The sequence below is a fragment of the Microcaecilia unicolor genome, chromosome 5, assembly GCF_901765095.1.
Source record: "Microcaecilia unicolor chromosome 5, aMicUni1.1, whole genome shotgun sequence".
NCBI classification, from domain to species: domain Eukaryota; kingdom Metazoa; phylum Chordata; class Amphibia; order Gymnophiona; family Siphonopidae; genus Microcaecilia; species Microcaecilia unicolor.
Window position 1 is genome coordinate 340,364,475 of NC_044035.1, and position 16,825 is coordinate 340,381,299.

The following is a 16,825-nucleotide window of genomic DNA, read 5'->3' on the forward strand; positions in this document are numbered from 1 at the left end:
AGTCGTGAGAACAAGCAGCCTGCTTGTCCTCGGAGAAAGTGAATGATACATACCTGTAGCAGGTGTTCTCCGAGGACAGCAGGCTGATTGTTCTCACCTACCCTCCCTCCTCCCCTTTGGAGTTGCGTTTTCATCTTTTTTGCTTGTCATTCAACTGGCGGGAACGGTCGTGCACGGGCGGGAAGATGGCCGCGCATGCTCGGTGGGCGTGCCCTGCGTGCGGACCGCCCGCGAAGCTTCTTCCGGTTGGTGGGGGCTGCCGCGGACGTCACCCAGTCGTGAGAATAATCAGCCTGCTGTCCTCGGAGAACACCTGCTACAGGTATGTATCATTCACTTTCATGTGCCTTCTCCACACAGAACCCAAATATCCTTCTTCTTTCATCTATTCCTCCCCCCACCAAAAAATCCACATAGTTTGTCTCCGGCAGATATTTGCCAGGTAGCGACATGGTCGACGCTACATATCTTTGCCAAGTACTAGAGGATGGAGGTTGCAGCATGCTTGGAAGCCAGTTTCGGAGCTTTGGTCCTCGAGCAGCCACCAGCATCCCACCTACTAAAGGGATTGCTTTTAAACATCCCACAGGTTCTGGAATAGTGGGAAGCTACGTAATGGAAGGAGAAATTAGGTCTTCCGTGATCATTTTCTTTCCATTAGTCCTTCCCTCTATTCCAAGGGCCCGCCTGAGGTTTTGGAGATGTCTAGTCTGTGCGAAGTAATGGGTTAAATAGTGACTGTCATCTTGTAAGGTGCTTCCTGCATACCCCTTGTTCTGTACCAATTGTCCAGAGATGAGAGGTCCTCACTTGTTTGCTTGTCTGGTTTGTATAAGTCAGTGCGTTGTTGTGTTTATTCTGAGTTTTACCTTACTGCTTGTCTATAAATATTGAAGAGCTGGACTGGATGTCAAGAGATGTTTCAGCTCAGTTTTCAGTTCGCTATCTCCACTTGCTGGTTGATGGTCACAACTATCCCACAGGTTTGAAGTCACCAGAGGAACTTTCTCCAACTTTGGAGACTCATCTGCCTTGACGCAGAGCCAATGTTCTAGTTGAAACTCTTTTCCATATACTTCCCATGAACAGTACTTTGAAGAGTCAGACTCAAACCTTGCCTGGGAGACAGATCAAGACCACCAGGATCTCTCAGCTGAGGAGTCCTATGGCATTACATCTGATCATCACCTGAGAGACATAGATCTCCTCTGGAGAGTCTATCTTTCCATAGTGTAAGTAGCAGATGAATCCAGAAACTGGTGGGTTGTATCCGTCTACCAGCAGGTGGAGATAGAGAACACTGAAAGAAGCCAGTGATCCTGGACGTCCAGCCCCTCTTCTTTCAGTATATCTCTCTCCAGCAGGTGATGGACAGATTTCCTCCAGCTCCTGGGTCGTATTGGCCAGTTGAGGCAGGGGGTGTATGGCGGGTGGTGCCAACTTTGAAGGCATACTTGTTGCTCAGGTCCCTGCCTTATCCCACAGCTTCCTGTACTCCAGGCTGCTCCCTTCAAGAAAGAAAGAAAAAGATGACGGAACCTTTATTGGGAAAATAATTCAGTGCTGACAGTGACATGTTGTAGTCACAGTTCGAGATTCATGTCTCTTTTGTGAGGAAGGTTTGCTCTTTGGTTGTCTCAGTTTTCTGCTTTGTGATGCAACATATACTGAAGGAAGAGGGGGCTGGACGTTCAGAATATTTTGAAGTTCTAGATTATGACTCTCCACCTAGAGAAGGAATCGATGTCCACTTCATTCAATTAAGAAAAATACTGAAAAACTGGGAGACTCCACTGACAGTTCGGGTAGCCCCAAAGAAAACTGATACGATGTGTACTAGATACAGAAATCCACCGGATTTGAGAGATCCCATCATTCTCTAGTTGTGGAATCTGCCTTAAAGCACACTCGCATTGCAAGATCTCATGCTTCTGCTCCTCTAGGAGAGAAGCTAGGACATTACTCTTCTAGCAGAAAAACTTTCAGGCTTCAGTGCTAACCAATTGCATTTTTGGATTATCAACTTTATTCCACAATTTACGTACTCTGTATTAGAGATTTTATCTTTTACGGAATTCCTTCTCCCTGAGAAAACTGAGGAATTCCATAAGCTGCACACAAAACTTCTCGACTATCGTAAATATCTGACAAGGCATGCCTTTGATGTTTCTTCACATATTTCCTCTTTAGTAGTGACAATGTGACATCTCCGACCTCGAATCCGCTGTTCAGGAGCGTCTAGCAGATGCTCCTTGTCATGAAGGAAACATTTGGTGACAGTCGAAGTGGCCGATCTGATTTAAAGGATACAATCTAAAGATGATGTGTGAAAAAGTGCTGAGGCAGGCACACAAGCACCGAAACACGGCTGCTGTGTCGAGTCATTTGATGCCATTGATAAAGACTTTGTAATTACATACGTCTCCCTGGGCTATTGAAAGAGCCAGATCATCCTACTCCTTTTTTCGCTGTACTATTGTGGTCACACCTCATGCCTTAGTCTGCAACATGCTCTAGGACACTGTGTTTCCCAAGTCTGCTCCTAGAGTACCCCTTGCCAGTCAGGTTTTCAGGATGTCCACAATGAATATGCCTGAAAGAGATTTGCATATGATGGAGGCAGTGTATGCAAATCAAGTTCATGCATATTCATTGTGGATATCCTGAAAACCTGACTGGCAAAGAGTACTCCAGGACTGGACTTGGGGAAACACTAATATAGAACATACAAAGCCTCATAGGAAGTCCTCCCAGATTTTTGTGTCCTTAGACCCTAACTGATTGTACATTTGGTGATGGGAATCCCCAATATCAACTTGGTTTGCTGACTGTATCTCGTACATGTATACTCGGGCTGGGCTGACCCTTCGTGGCTGGGTTACTGCTCACAATGTCGGAGCCATGGCGGCTTCAGTAGCTCATTTCCGCTCTGCCTCCATTGAAGACATTTGCAAGATGGCTGCATGGTCTTCTATCCACACCGTCACTGCTCACTACTGTCTGGAGCAACATTCTTGGTGGAGTAGCCAGTTTGGACAAGGAGTCCTGCAGAATATTTTTGCCACTTAAAAGTCAACTCTGCCCTCCCGCCCCTTTTTTTTCCCACCAGGCTCACTATCTGCTTAATTATAAAATTGACTTTTATTGTGATCCTGGTAGCTAGTGAGTCCTACATGTGAGAATATTATGTCTGCTTGTCCTTTGAGAAAGCTAAGATACTTACCTGTACCGGGTGTTCTCCAGGGACAGCAGGCATAAATTCTCACATCCCTTCTGCCTCCCTTTGGAATTCTCTCTTAACTTTAATGCTTTACTGCTGGTCTCGCACTCCAGCATCGGGCGGGAAGGTACCTTCACACGCACGGTGGGGACACTGCTTCAAAGATTTTAAATGACAGTGCACTTGGCACTGTCCACACTGGGCTCCATGGATGACGTCACCCACATGTGAGAATGTATGCCTGCTATCCTCGGAGAACACGTGCTTACAGGTAAGTATCTTTAGCTTTCTCCTTCAATCGGCTTCTAATGTACCTTAAGAAATAAAGTGATGTCAAGAGCGGGGTCTGTTAGGATTCATGTTTTGGCATCTGCATTCCAAACCAAACTAGCTAGTTGATAGTCCTGGGTTTATTTGTAAAACCGTACTGCTACTTTTTAAAACTCTTTTCTAACCATGCCATTTAGCTCTGAGCTAGTTTTTAAATCAAACGATGGCTGCCAAGAATCTTGTGCTCCCCATATTACAAGACCAGCGTCAGATTTCTTCTTTGATAAATCACACCTTGCAAACACACATAGAATTAGATAATGGCACGCAAGATAAAAGTAACAAGGTGCTCTTATTTTGCATGCCATTGCCCGATTCTACATTATGTACATCTATACAAAGTGACTGTCGGCAGTGGTGTGTGCTGCCATATGGCAGACAGCATTTTGATTTGCAGGCCTGTCTTCCACTCCTCAGTTGGTCAGAGTTGGGAATGCTAGGGAAGTACTGTTCACGGTCCTTCAAAGATTCTCTCATCCTGCAATAGCAATACACGGTGGCCAGACTGTGGTTGTGCATGTGATAAATTCCAGAGAGATGCAGTTAATGGTCACTAGGTGGGAGATGGGAAATGTCGAGAAGGGGTGGGGGGAGATCCTGACTAGCTATGAATGAAGGTTCTTAATGCTGTAGCCTGATAAAGGGAGGTTGAAACTGCCAGGCCACAAAGAAAACCCACATAACGACTGCAGAATTTTGTTGGTGGAAAGAAGTGCTAAACATGCTCTCTTCGATTTGTGAAAAGTCAGGGCTGACGTTCTGTGGCAAAAGTATATTTGTCCTATTGCTTCTTTTGTCTTCAAGGCCGTGGTTATTGCTGCCCAACACAATGAGATCCAGGAGATGGAGCTGCGTGGCCGTTCGTTGGACTCCCTTAAAGATATTGTTTTTAAACAGTATAATCAGGTGAGCCCACGCTCCCAGCAGCGGCTTTCTAAGATGAGTCTTGGTTTTCTGTTTCAGGGCAGGTGGGAGATTGTTATAGTGGTACAGTATTGATCCATTGATGTGGACAGCCTTTCAATAAGGTAACACTCGGGCAGCCAAAGTCTTCCTCCTTGAGAAGTGAGGACGGTTTCTCAGAAAGGAGTTACTTCATACCTCGGTAATTGTTGAATGCCCTGTAGAAGTAACAGACATTTAATATAATTTTTCTTTGCCCTTTGTAATAACTGTCCCATGTCCTTCGTGATGAAGGTAAGGGTCCCAAGGTCACCAATGATCAGCAGTGTTCTTACTCTAGATGTAAAATGTTTGTTTAGAGGATTTTATGGTGTTGCTGAGCTAGGTAATAAGTGTCTTACACAGGTGGGTGCCAGCTGTCCTACCAAGCGTACCAGACTGCTTTCACTGGCTCGTTCTTGCCCTGGGGAGGAGAAATGAGGTAGACTGGCAACAGCTTCTACTGCCACAAAACAGAAGCATTAAAATTAAAGGTTCATGTAAGAACCTAGATATTAAATAGAAGAAAGTCTTAAGAGTAGGGTTTGCCAAGAATGTTTCAGAGATTAATGCCTAAGAAATTAATATTTGATTTTTTTTTTTCTTTTATTAGTCTTTTCAGACGTATCATCCAAGGCCCCTCCAAGAAAGAAATGTGGCTTCAGAAATAGGTATTACAGAATTTTCTAAGCAATCGGTCCCATCTTTTTTTTTAAGCCAGCAACTGCAATGCCCAATTAACTTGTTTTGTCCGTTATGATGCTTTACAGGTGAAGCGTAATCCTGGAAAACCGCCCAAATTACCCCCCTTCTGTGGTTGGTCATCTGGTTCTGTTAGCACAGCCAGATGACATTAACAGGGTGGCATCTACTAAGGCCATGTTTCCCAAGTCAGTCCTGGAGTACCCCCTTGCCAGTCAGGTTTTCAGGAGATTCACAATGAATATGCATGAAAGAGATTTGCATATAATGGAGACAGTATATGCAAATCAAATCAATTTCATTCATATTCATTGAAAGCCTGACTAGTAAGGGGGGTACTCCAGGACCGACTTGGGAAACATTGTGCTAAGGGGCTGTATGTCAAGGGAGGAAAAGAGCAGCAGTAATGGTGACTGCGCATGTCCAGAGAGGAAGAAGCGATGGGGGAAGCAGCAACCATGTGGGCCCAGGGAGGAAGAGGTAGCAGTGGCAGCTGCATGTGTTCAGACCAGGCATTTGCAGCAGCCATGGTTGTGGCAGTCTTTTTGTCACTACGGCCTGATGATGGAATTAGGGAAAGGAAGGGAGTAGTGTGTATTGCTCTAAGAGGTGGTAAAGTGCACTGGCATCAAGGATGGGAGAAGCAGGGTGTGTGCTGCTGTCTGGAAAGCAGGGAAGGTGTACCAGGGTTAGTGAGGGGAGGGGAATTGATAGAGAAGGGAGTATGTGGCTGCTGGGGTTAATGAGGAGAATAAGTATATATCAATGTTTAATGAGCCTGCAAATAGGTAGGAAAATGTGGGATACAAATGCAACAAATATAAATAAATAAATGGTAAAAGTGTGGCAAAAAAATTAATTCACCTAAAAATATTCCTAAAGTTTAATTTTGTGTAAGCCCCCTTGTTGTATAGGTGAGCTAGGCAGCTGCCTAGTCAACTGCCAGGAATGGTGGGAGAAAGGGCACATAAAGAACTTATTTGGTAGGACCAGGGCTGGCGCCAACCTTAAGGCTGGAGGGCCAGGCAAGCAAGGCATCAGACTTCCACTCAGACAAAACTCCAGATCACACTGTGAAGTAACGTAAATCAAACTGGAGCATTGCTGCACTCTCAATTTTTCCCACCTATTTGCAGGCTCAATGTGGCTTACAGAAACCTGTTATGGCATCACCATATCAGGGTACAAAGATACAATTGATGTTACAGAGATATGAAGGGTATCAGGACCATAAGTAGTCTAATCAAGCAATTATAAAAGATATTCATAGTAAGGGATGAGTGGTGTTATGTTGAATTAGTTATGGATTTTCATGATAGGTTTTCAGCGATTTGCGAAAGTTAGTGATTTCGTTAATTGTTTTCACGTGATTTGGTATAGCGTTCCATAATTTCGTGCTCATGTAGGAAAAGCTGGAGGTATGTGTTAGTTTGTATTTTAGTCCTTTGCAACTGGGGAAGTGTAGGTTAAGAAAAGTACGGGCAGATCTTTTGGCGTTTCTAGGTGGGAGGTCTACGAGGTCAAGCATGTATGACGGAGCATCTCCGTAAATGATTTTGTGAACACAGATGAACACCCAAAGTTAAGTCAAACACCGACTTATATACATTGGCTAGCCTTCTCTTTTACTCACACTTTTCATATTTCAAGGCTACTCAGGGTGGGCTGATGATATTCAGATAGTTACTAGTACACTTGAACAAGCTGATGGTCACGTACATTAAAGTGATACCTTTGCTGCTGTAGCCTGGTACAGTAAAAGATGTTACTCTTGTTCACTTAAATTTTCCTACTCTCTGCTCTAGGTGTAGGGTCCCATGAAAATGATGTTATGGACTGCTTGGGTGTGGTAGTGCTGAATGTCCTAAGATTCCACTTACTACTTCTACTTCAGACTACACAGGGTGAGAAGGGTCCCCACACCTCCTCACTATAGCAAGCCAGAACTGGGTTTCAGATCTGTCACTTGCCCCAGTCTCTCTCTCTCTCTCTCTCTCTCTCTCTCTCTCTCTCCAACTCACTCTTGTGGGTTAACAAAAAAGAAGGCTGCCAGCTACAGACACTGATGTGTTTATTAGGAACAACAAGAGAAAAAAAAATCAGACCTCAATGTTTGGGGGGGGGGGGGGGGGGGCATACTTTGACCTGCCTCCCTGCCACAACTCCCACCCCTGCCGCAACCCCACATACCTTGGCTGGCAAGGGTCCCCCAACCTCCACCAGCTGAAACCTTTCTTCAGCACTTTTCTCTGTGCATTGCCTGTGCAGGACGTCGACTCACAGAAGCAGAAGCCTGCGCGGCCACATTGGTGATCTGCAAGGGCCGACTTCTACATGGAATGTTGCTAGTGGAATAGCAACATTCCATGTAGAATCTCAAATAGTAGCAACAGTGGAGGAGTGGCCTAGTGGTTAGGGTGGTGGACTTTGGTCCTGGGGAACTGAGGAACTGAGTTCAATTCCCACTTCAGGCACAGGCAGCTCCTTGTGACTCTGGGCAAGTCACTTAACCCTCCATTGCCCCCGCATTGAGCCTGCCATGAGTGGGAAAGCGCAGGGTACAAATGTAACAACAACAAAACAAAAAAAAATCCCTCAATGGACTATTGAATAATCTTGGTTCCAAAACCTGTTAAGTATGGAAAGCTGTTTCTGGATAAATGAATGTTTGTTTTTATTTTCAAGAATTCTAGTCAACATAAAAAAAAATTTCACTGAATATCATATACTTTACAAATAAATGCCACTTGGTGTAAATTTCACACATCCTATGGCTATCTATGAAGGCAGTCTGTTTCCGGTGTAACCTTGTTGTTTTTTTTTAATGTACTTAACAGGTTTTTAAACTAAGCTCTTCCATTTGTAAACCCCCTAGAATCTGAAGCCCTATTTATGGGCATCATTTGAGTGCAAAGGAATGGGCTTGTCATGTGACCCAGGAATCGTGGATAAGGGGGTACAGCTGGGCTGCGTGCATTGCTTTTAGTGCTGTACATTTTTTTGCTTCAAACATTGGGGGGGGGGGGGGGGGGGGAGAGTCATTGTTTTTGAGATACATAAACCTCCCCAAAAATGGATGAACAGGTTGGATTAAAGAGATTAGAACTTCTCTGCTTTTTTTGTAGTTGATCCAAGGGTGATTTATGAAAATAAGCAGGAAAAAGAGCGCGTATGGACTCTGAACCAAGAAGCTTTTGGTGATGGACCCCATCCCAAACTAGAATTTGCTCAGTATAAGGTATGCTCTCTTTCTCTCATGTCTAGCCATCTTCTGACTTAACATAACAAAGCTTAGTTTATTTGAATCTGCTAGACCAATTTCCTCAAGCATTTCTTCCAGGGGTGGGCAACCTTTATACACAGAGGACCACATGATCACTGCCATCAAAACTCAATGTGATGACTGAATGAACAAAAATTATTACCAGTGTGGTGTGTTACTGTATATTTCTGTCATTACTTTAAAAGTTTAATGAGATCTCTGCTGCTGTTCTGAAGATATTTAATATTGTCGAAACTCTGGTTAATGTTTGTGTGTATACTTCCATGGTCTTGCAGGCCACATAAAATCAATGGTGAGCTGCATATGGCCTATGGCAGTGATGGTGAACCTTTCAGAGACCGAGTGCCCAAACAGCAACCCAAAATCTAATTATGTATCGCAAAGTGCCAACAGGGCAATTTAACCTGAATAACAGAACTTTAAAAGCATTTGGCATGCTTTTGAATAATTAATGTGATTTTTGCTGTTGCATACATGCTGACAACTTGTCTAACCTTGGCTCATACTTTCCTCTCTCCCCTGCTCTCCCCTCCATCCACCCACCCATGTCCAGCAACTCTCCTCTGCCCTGCCCTCCATCCATCCATCCATACCCAGCAATTCTGTTCTCTCCCTTGTTCTGCTCCCCTGCATCCATCCATACCCAGCGATTCTCTTCTCTCCCCTGCCCTCCCCTCCCGCTCCCATCCATGCCCTGCATGTAAATCTTTTTTATTACCTCCGTCAAAGCGGCTGCGTCTTTGAAAGCCCTGCCCGTCTCTAGCCTTCCCTTCATGAGTTCATTCCCTCAGTCAGTCCCGCCTTCTGACATCATTTCCGCGAGGGTGGGACTAACTGAGGGAACGAACTCGCGAAGGGAAGGCTAGATACAGGCAGGGCTTTCAAAGACGCGGCCGCTTCGACAGAGGTAATCAGCGCCAGCAGGGAGGACATGCGAGGGGATGTTGGGTGGGTGGGCCTGGAGGGAAAGTGGCTGGGCCTGGGCGACTGCACGCATGCCAACAGAGAGGGCTCTGCGTGTCCTCTCTGGCACGCGTGTCATAGGTTCGCCATCATTGGCCTATGGGTTGCTCACCCCTGATATATACCAAAGCAAATTACAGATTCATAAATTGTACAAGCAAGTAGTTAACTATTAAATTATTATCCATAGCCTTTATATTGTAATCTAAACACCTGACAGCTTACTACAAAGGAGCCACAAATACTGGAAAACAAACATATCATAGGGAGAATAGGGAACAAGGGTATCAGAGAAATGAAGGATTAGTGATATTACTGCAAGTCCTCTGTTTAAAATTTCCTCAGGCACTCGAGCAAAGTAAAAGGTTTAGAGTAGGAGCTCTTAATCTGCAAGCGGGCAAGGCAGCATGTTCCACAGAGTGGGTGGTCAGTCAGTAAATGTTTACTGCTAAAGATGTAGAAAGACTGGAAGCGGTGCAAAGAAAAGCTACAAAAATGGTATGGGATTTGCGTTGCAAACCGTACGAGGAGAGGCTTGCTGACCTGAACATGTATACCTTGGAGGAAAGGAGAAACAGGGGTGTCATGGTACAGACGTTCAAATATTTGAAAGGTATTAATCCGCAAATGAACCTTTTCCGGAGACTGGAAGGCTAGAGGATGTGAATTGAGGTTGAAGGGGAGCAGACTCAGGACTAATGTCAGAAAGTATTTTTTTCACAGAGGGGGGTGGTGGATACGTGGAATACTCTCCCACGGGAGGTGGTGGAGATAACGGTAATGGAATTCAAACGTGTGGGATAAACACAAAGAAATCCTATTTTGAAGGAATGGATCTGTGGAATCTTAGCAGAGATTAGGTGGCGACGCCGGTAATTGGGCAACAAAACCGGTGCTGGGCAGACTTCTATGGTCTACGCCCTGATCGTGACTGACTAGATAGGGATGGGCTGGAGTGTAAATTTTAAGGGGCTTCGACGTTAGCGTCAGAACTTAGTACAAGTTTATCTTGTTGGACAGACTGGATGGACCATACAGGTCTTTATCTGCCGTCATTTACTATGTTACTAGGTATGTGTGGTGGGTACTAGACATGTCACAATTGTTTGCCACATGGGGGCGCTGTTTAATTTTCTAAAACTGGAAGCATTCTGTGGAGGCATGAGGCTACAGAAACCAAGGTCACATGCCAATGAACTAGCGTCCTAAATATATATTCAGCAGGGTTCGTGATCCTCCTTTCAAGTGTGCAGTTTGGTATCTCTAAGGATTTATCGGTGGGAGGAGGATGGCGACTGATTCCAATATTGTAGTACCTTAGAGGAAATAGGCCAAGTTACTTGAAAGGCAGGCTATCCCTCTATCCTCCTCTGAGGCATCTAAGATCCTCCCAAAATTATAGCTTCCCCCCAAGGAAATCAAATGATCTGATACCCACCAACAGTTCTGCTGTGTAGCAGTCTTTACTGTGTAGACCTCAGTACCAGAAGAGCTACACCTAATTTAAAACTGTCTCTGCTTTTTGCCATGCCTTTAATGGGTTTTGAGATTGACTAGCCAGCTGCACATACCCAGACTGAGGTCAACTGCATACGCTGTGGTTTTCTGGGGTAGCTCCGGGTACATCCTTTTTTCCTGGATAAAATTAGGCACAGGAATCATAACCATGCAAAAAGAAGGCAGCCTCAGGACAGAGTTGAGTCAGGAAAAGCAATGTACATAGTTGAGAATTTAAGGGAGAAAAATTCATCCTACCCTTTCACACACACCCTCTAAATTCTGTGCTTTCACAGGGCCCAAATCTGTTTGTAGTCTCTCCACCAATTTACACTCTGATCCTTGTTCCCCACCCCCCACTTGGCACTCCCCTTTATCCTTTCCACTGATTAGGCTGGCAAGGAGAGGACAGCAGTGGATCTGGCCACTTCTCTGCTGCTGCAAAGTCCAAACTCCATAAATCAAAGCATGAGTCAGATCCCAGTGGCAGAGGGGGAGGACCTGTCCTCCATCCTCATCCTTCCGCAGGCCCAGTTGACGTGGCAAGAGGTGCTAGGTCTGTTGATGGCAGTCAGGAAGATATGGATGGGGAAGAGCCTCAGCAAGCATCACAAGAACTGGCAGCGAGGTGCACCCAGCCAACACATCTCCTGCCCACAATGTGGGAGAAACCTGGCAATTCTGCAGCGAGAATGCTCTCCTTGTGGCTGTGAATCGCAGGAGCCCAGCTCACATTCTTTATCTTGAAACAATTGTGGGAAGTCTATCCTCTCCAAGATCAGAGGGCCTTACGTCTCCTTCTGCACTCTGGTATTTTCATGCCTTGATTGGGTTGAAACTCTCTCACATCCGGAACATCTCTAAAATTGGTGCAAAGAAGTATGATCGAGTCACCCCCTCTGCTGTCCGTGTGTGCTGGCTCCCTATCACTTATCAGATCCTGCTCAAAACTCTCTGTACTGCACACCTGGCATTCCTCCTTTCCTCTTCAGTTTGCTCTTACTTACACCCCAGCTCTCTCATTTCCTCAGCATATTTGTTTAGACTGTGCTAGATGTTCCTGTTTTGCAGTGGTTGCCAAACCTGGTCCTGGAAGCACCCATGCCAGTCAGGTTTTTGGATATCCACAATGAATATTCATGAGAGATTTGCATGCAGTGGAGGCAATGCATGCAGATCTTTTTCGTGAATATTCATTGTGGGTATCCTGAAAACCTGACTGGCTGGGGTGCCTCCGGGACCAGGTTTGCCAACCGCTGTGCTTGCGCCTACTCTTTGGAATGTCCTGCCTCTTGAGGATACACAGTGAAACCCAAGTCAGCATTAAAACCTTTTATTTCAGCCAGGCTTATGGTAAACATTTTATTTTATATAAATGCCGTCCAACAGTGACAGTACAGACATCAAAGACAGTCTCACACAATCTGTTCCAAAACAGTGAAGATAAGTGGAGGAGTGGCCTAGTGGTTAGGGTGGTGGACTTTGGTCCTGGGGAACTGGGTTCAATTCCCACTTCAGGCACAGGCAGCTCCTTGTGACTCTGGGCAAGTCACTTAACCCTCCATTGCCCCATGTAAGCCGCATTGAGCCTGCCATGAGTGGGAAAGCACAGGGTACAAATGTAACAAAAATAAAATAGATACTATTGGAGGTTCTACATGGAATGTTGCTATTCCACTAGCAACATTCCATGTAGAAGGCTGCGCAGGCTTCTGTTTCTGTGAGTCTGACGTCCTGCACGCAGAAGCCTGCGCGGCCACATTGGTGATCTGCAAGGGCCGACTGGAATGTTGCTAGTGGAATAGCAACATTCATGTAGAATCTCAAATAGTAGCAACAGTGGAGGAGTGGCCTAGTAGTTAGGGTGGTGGACTTTGGTCCTGAGGAACTGAGTTCGATTCCCACTTCAGGGACAGGCAGCTCCTTGTGACTCTGGGCAAGTCACTTAACCCTCCATTGCCCCATGTAAGCCGCATTGAGCCTGCCATGAGTGGGAAAGCGCAGGGTACAAATGTAACAAAAAAAAAAAAAAACATACCAAACCCTCCCTCCCATAACTCAGTGATAAAGACCAGTTAAACATCACAGTTGCTATAATTAAGTATTCCACTTCGTGCATGAGGTTTTTCTTTGACCACTTTTAATTCTTCAGCCAGCAGCTTGGCCCTATCGCAGTCCCCAACGTTTAAAGGAAAGGGGATGAGATTTGATAAACTGGGGTTTTGTTTTGGTTTTTTTTTGTGATTAGGCTACTCCACTCTTGAGTTATTTAATGTCTTAATTCCTGTCTCTCCTTTATTTCTCATTATTTATTAAGCTTCAGCTGTAACCTAGAATTCCTTATGTGGTCTTTCTCCCCTAGACTTTTGATTTCTGCCTGTAAACCACTTACATTTCTATGATTCGCAGTTTATCAAATAAAGATTAAATCTATTAACATTATTTGTTCTATTTATGCCATATAATCCCCTCTGATTGTGTTTGCTGTGTATATTGTGCTGACACTATATTAATACAGTCTTATTGTTTCAATTCAGTTTTCTTATTTCACTGCGAGTATGATTTAATTGCTTTGTTTAATTGAATTCCTTAGTTCCCTGCTGTACACCTCCTTGGATGAATCTCTTCAAAACAGCGATTAACAAAAAGATAATGGCACATTATTTCTTTGCTTTTATTTTCCAGATTAATCCTTATTTTTATAGTGAGAAAAAGTATTAGCAGTCTTGCATCTTCAAAATGGTATTTAAAACCTAGTAACATAGCAGATTATGGCAGATAAAGACCTGTACGGTCCATCCAGTCTGCCCAACAAGATATACCAGCCGCAGCTCATTTTTAAGAGTTTGTCAGACACTCACTGTCTTAGACAGCGGAGCCCCATCATATGCAGTGAAGGGGGACACAGGTAACAGCTACAGCCATCCTAAGGTCCACTGGCCTAGGAGACCAGAAGTAAAATCTGGGATGTGCCATTTGTCTCTTAATAGTGCCAGAACTCTGGTGCAAGGCCAAGAACAGGTCCTTCCCTGAGCACTGACCCCCCGAGTGTACAATTTCCTGCAATGTAAAATCACAGGCATTAGTAATTTTCTGTATTCACGTAACTTGCTGTTTTTGCATTGTCCTCAGCTCGATACAATGTTCAGAGGTGAACCGCAAACGGGCATCCTTGCAGGTAGAGAGGAACCGTTCAGATGTGTCGTCAGGTTTTCCAGTCCTCATCTTTTGGAGGGATTAAGATCCTTGGCACCATCTGGTGAGTCCTCACCGTGTGTGTTCTCTGGGAGTGAGCTTTTCATCGTTTACACTATGATTGGTTAACGTGAGGAGCTCTATTGGAATCTTTGGTTTCTCTATATTTAGTTTTTTTTTCTGCAAAAAAAAACACACACACATGTAGATGCAATAAAATGTATCTATAAAAAAAATTCTATAATATTAGAGGCCAACCAAATTTCAGGTTTGACACCAAAACCAAGCAGAAAATCCCTGTACATTTTCTACTAAATACGAAACTTGAGCATGCCCCCTCCCAGCCTGACACCTATCTTAGGAAGCCCTGGTAGTCTAGTAGCCCCTTCAGGGGCAGGAACGAATCCCACTCATTCCCACCCCGTTCTGCTGCTTCAGTGGAAATGGTTGCAGAGACTTCCTGTGGCAGCCTCACAAGACTGCCACGGGAGGTCCTGGCGGCCATTTTGTGCTTGAAACCCGCATGGGCAGGGGACTCACTCCTGCCAGTGTGGTTTCCAGTTGCAAAATAGCTACTGAGACCTTCCGCGTCAGTCTCAGCAGCCACAGGAACGAGTGGGATTTCTTCCTGCTCCCGAAGAGACCACTAGACTACCAAGGCGTCCTAAGGTAGGCCTTGGGAGGGCCTACCATTGTCAGTTGGGGGGGGGGGGGTAATCATGGGGTGGCTGCCACTGGGGTTTGGACTTTCTTGTTTGGGTGGGGTGGGGGGGCATTTTTGTTTATGGTTTTGGTTTCTTTCAAAATTGAGCGTCCAGTTACATAGTAACATAGTAGATGACGGCAGAAAAAGACCTGCATGGTCCATCCAGTCTGCCCAACAAGATAAACTCATATGTGCTACTTTTTGTGTATACCCTACTTTGATTTGTACCTGTCCTCTTCAGGGCACAGACCATATAAGTCTGCCCAGCACTATCCCTGCCTCCCAACCACCAGCCCCGCCTCCCACCATCGGTTCTGGCACAGACCATATAAGTCTGCCCAGCACCATCCCCACCTCCCAACCACCAGTCCCGCCTCCCACCACCGGCTCTGGCACAGACCGTATAAGTCTGCCCAGCACTATCCCCGCCTCCCAACCACCTGCCCCTCCTCCCACCACTGGCTCTGGCACAGACCGTATAAGTCTACCCAGCACCATCCCCGCCTCCCGCCACTGGCCCTGCCACCCAATCTCGGCTAAGCTCCTTAGGATCCATTCCTTCTGAATAGGATTCCTTTATGTTTATCCCACGCATGTTTGAATTCCGTTACCGTTTTCATTTCCACCACCTCCCGCGGGAGGGCATTCCAAGCATCCACTACTCTCTCTGTGAAAATTTGTCACAGATTTGATTTTGGCAAAAAAACAAAAAATTTGGGTTTGTTTGGGCTCTATATAACGTCCATTGTATAACTTCTGTTATGTTTATGTAATAAGAGATAACAGTTTTTATTGGTGCAATGAAAGGCAAACCTACAAAGACTCTTGAGTGCACATTAGAAGCACTTTAATCTGAATGTACAAAATACAGCAACATGAAAGATCCCATCAGGATAGTAATATTGGGTGCTCTTGAAAAGCTTCCAGCCATCATTCAGTAGTCCTTGTATTAACCTGCAGTAACCTTACACGGGTTTTTTCCCCACACGTTAAGGCCACCATCTTTTTTTCTACATTTTTCAACTAGTGGTCATGCACTATTGTTGCCAATCAGCGCACGATAATGCGGACATGATGACAGATTAGCACAGGAATGCCTTACTGTCCGCCACAGAGATGCCCCTCAAAAATCTAAAAAAATTTTCTTAGCATGTGGGTAGCATCTGCAGATTTGGAACTTATCACAGGTCAACTGAGCGCGTCCTGCAGTAAGCCATTTTACCGCAGCTTAGTAAAAGGATCCCTTAATGCTTTGATGTGGCAGTGATTCAAATGGGGTTTTGTGCATCAAATTTGAGTCAGTGCCTCAAGAGTCCTTTGGCATGCCATGAGTTCTTTGCAACCTTGAGCTTTGACATGAGCCTCCCGTTGATTTGCTGCCAGCCTCAATTTTCCTCTGCATAACTCTATCTCAAGTAGACTAGTGGGGGGGGGGGGGTTGTTTGTCTGAAATGCGTCAATACCCCAAGTTGGTCAGGCTGTAACTTAGTTATTTATTTTTTTATTTTTAGGTTTTGCAGACGCACCACTGTCACAGTTACTTACCTGCATCCCTCATAAGGCCAGAAATTTGTTCAGAATTGGAGAGAAAAGGAATTAATTTGAGAGATTACGTCAGCCTTCTGTGTACCAGATTGCATCAGCTTGCTGTGTGATGGCCTCCAAATTAAACCTTTGCATGATATCAGTACCATCTAATGACCTGAAGGAAGTTGGATAGACAAAGGACAACCGTACCATGTGCATACGTTAGCAAGGTCTGACTTCTTCAGGGTTCAGACGGCTAACCAAGAGGCCTGCTTTTCCTTCTTTCTGTGCCTTAAGTATGATTTTAAGGACACAGTGTTTTAATGTGTAGCAAATACTGATCTGAAAATCCATAAAGTATAAAATCTTGTAGTTTGAGAAATCCTTATATTTTGCAGTATTAGAAAATACTAAAATAGCGGCTCTGAGCATGAGCATCTAGCAATATTTATTCTGATTT

General features: G+C 44.9%; 1 protein-coding gene across 1 annotated transcript in view; it reads left to right on the plus strand.

The window, feature by feature from the left end:
- Window positions 1-16,564, plus strand: part of CENPN (centromere protein N) — a 48,054-nt gene extending 31,490 nt beyond the window's left edge. Inside the window, exons 7-11 of the mRNA XM_030204505.1 lie at window positions 4,355-4,456; window positions 5,106-5,163; window positions 8,320-8,432; window positions 14,070-14,196; window positions 16,350-16,564. Of these exons, the coding sequence (XP_030060365.1) occupies window positions 4,355-4,456; window positions 5,106-5,163; window positions 8,320-8,432; window positions 14,070-14,196; window positions 16,350-16,438 (489 nt within the window). The 3' untranslated portion in view covers window positions 16,439-16,564. The remainder of the gene's footprint in view (window positions 1-4,354; window positions 4,457-5,105; window positions 5,164-8,319; window positions 8,433-14,069; window positions 14,197-16,349) is intronic.
- Window positions 16,565-16,825: the final 261 nt, after the last annotated feature.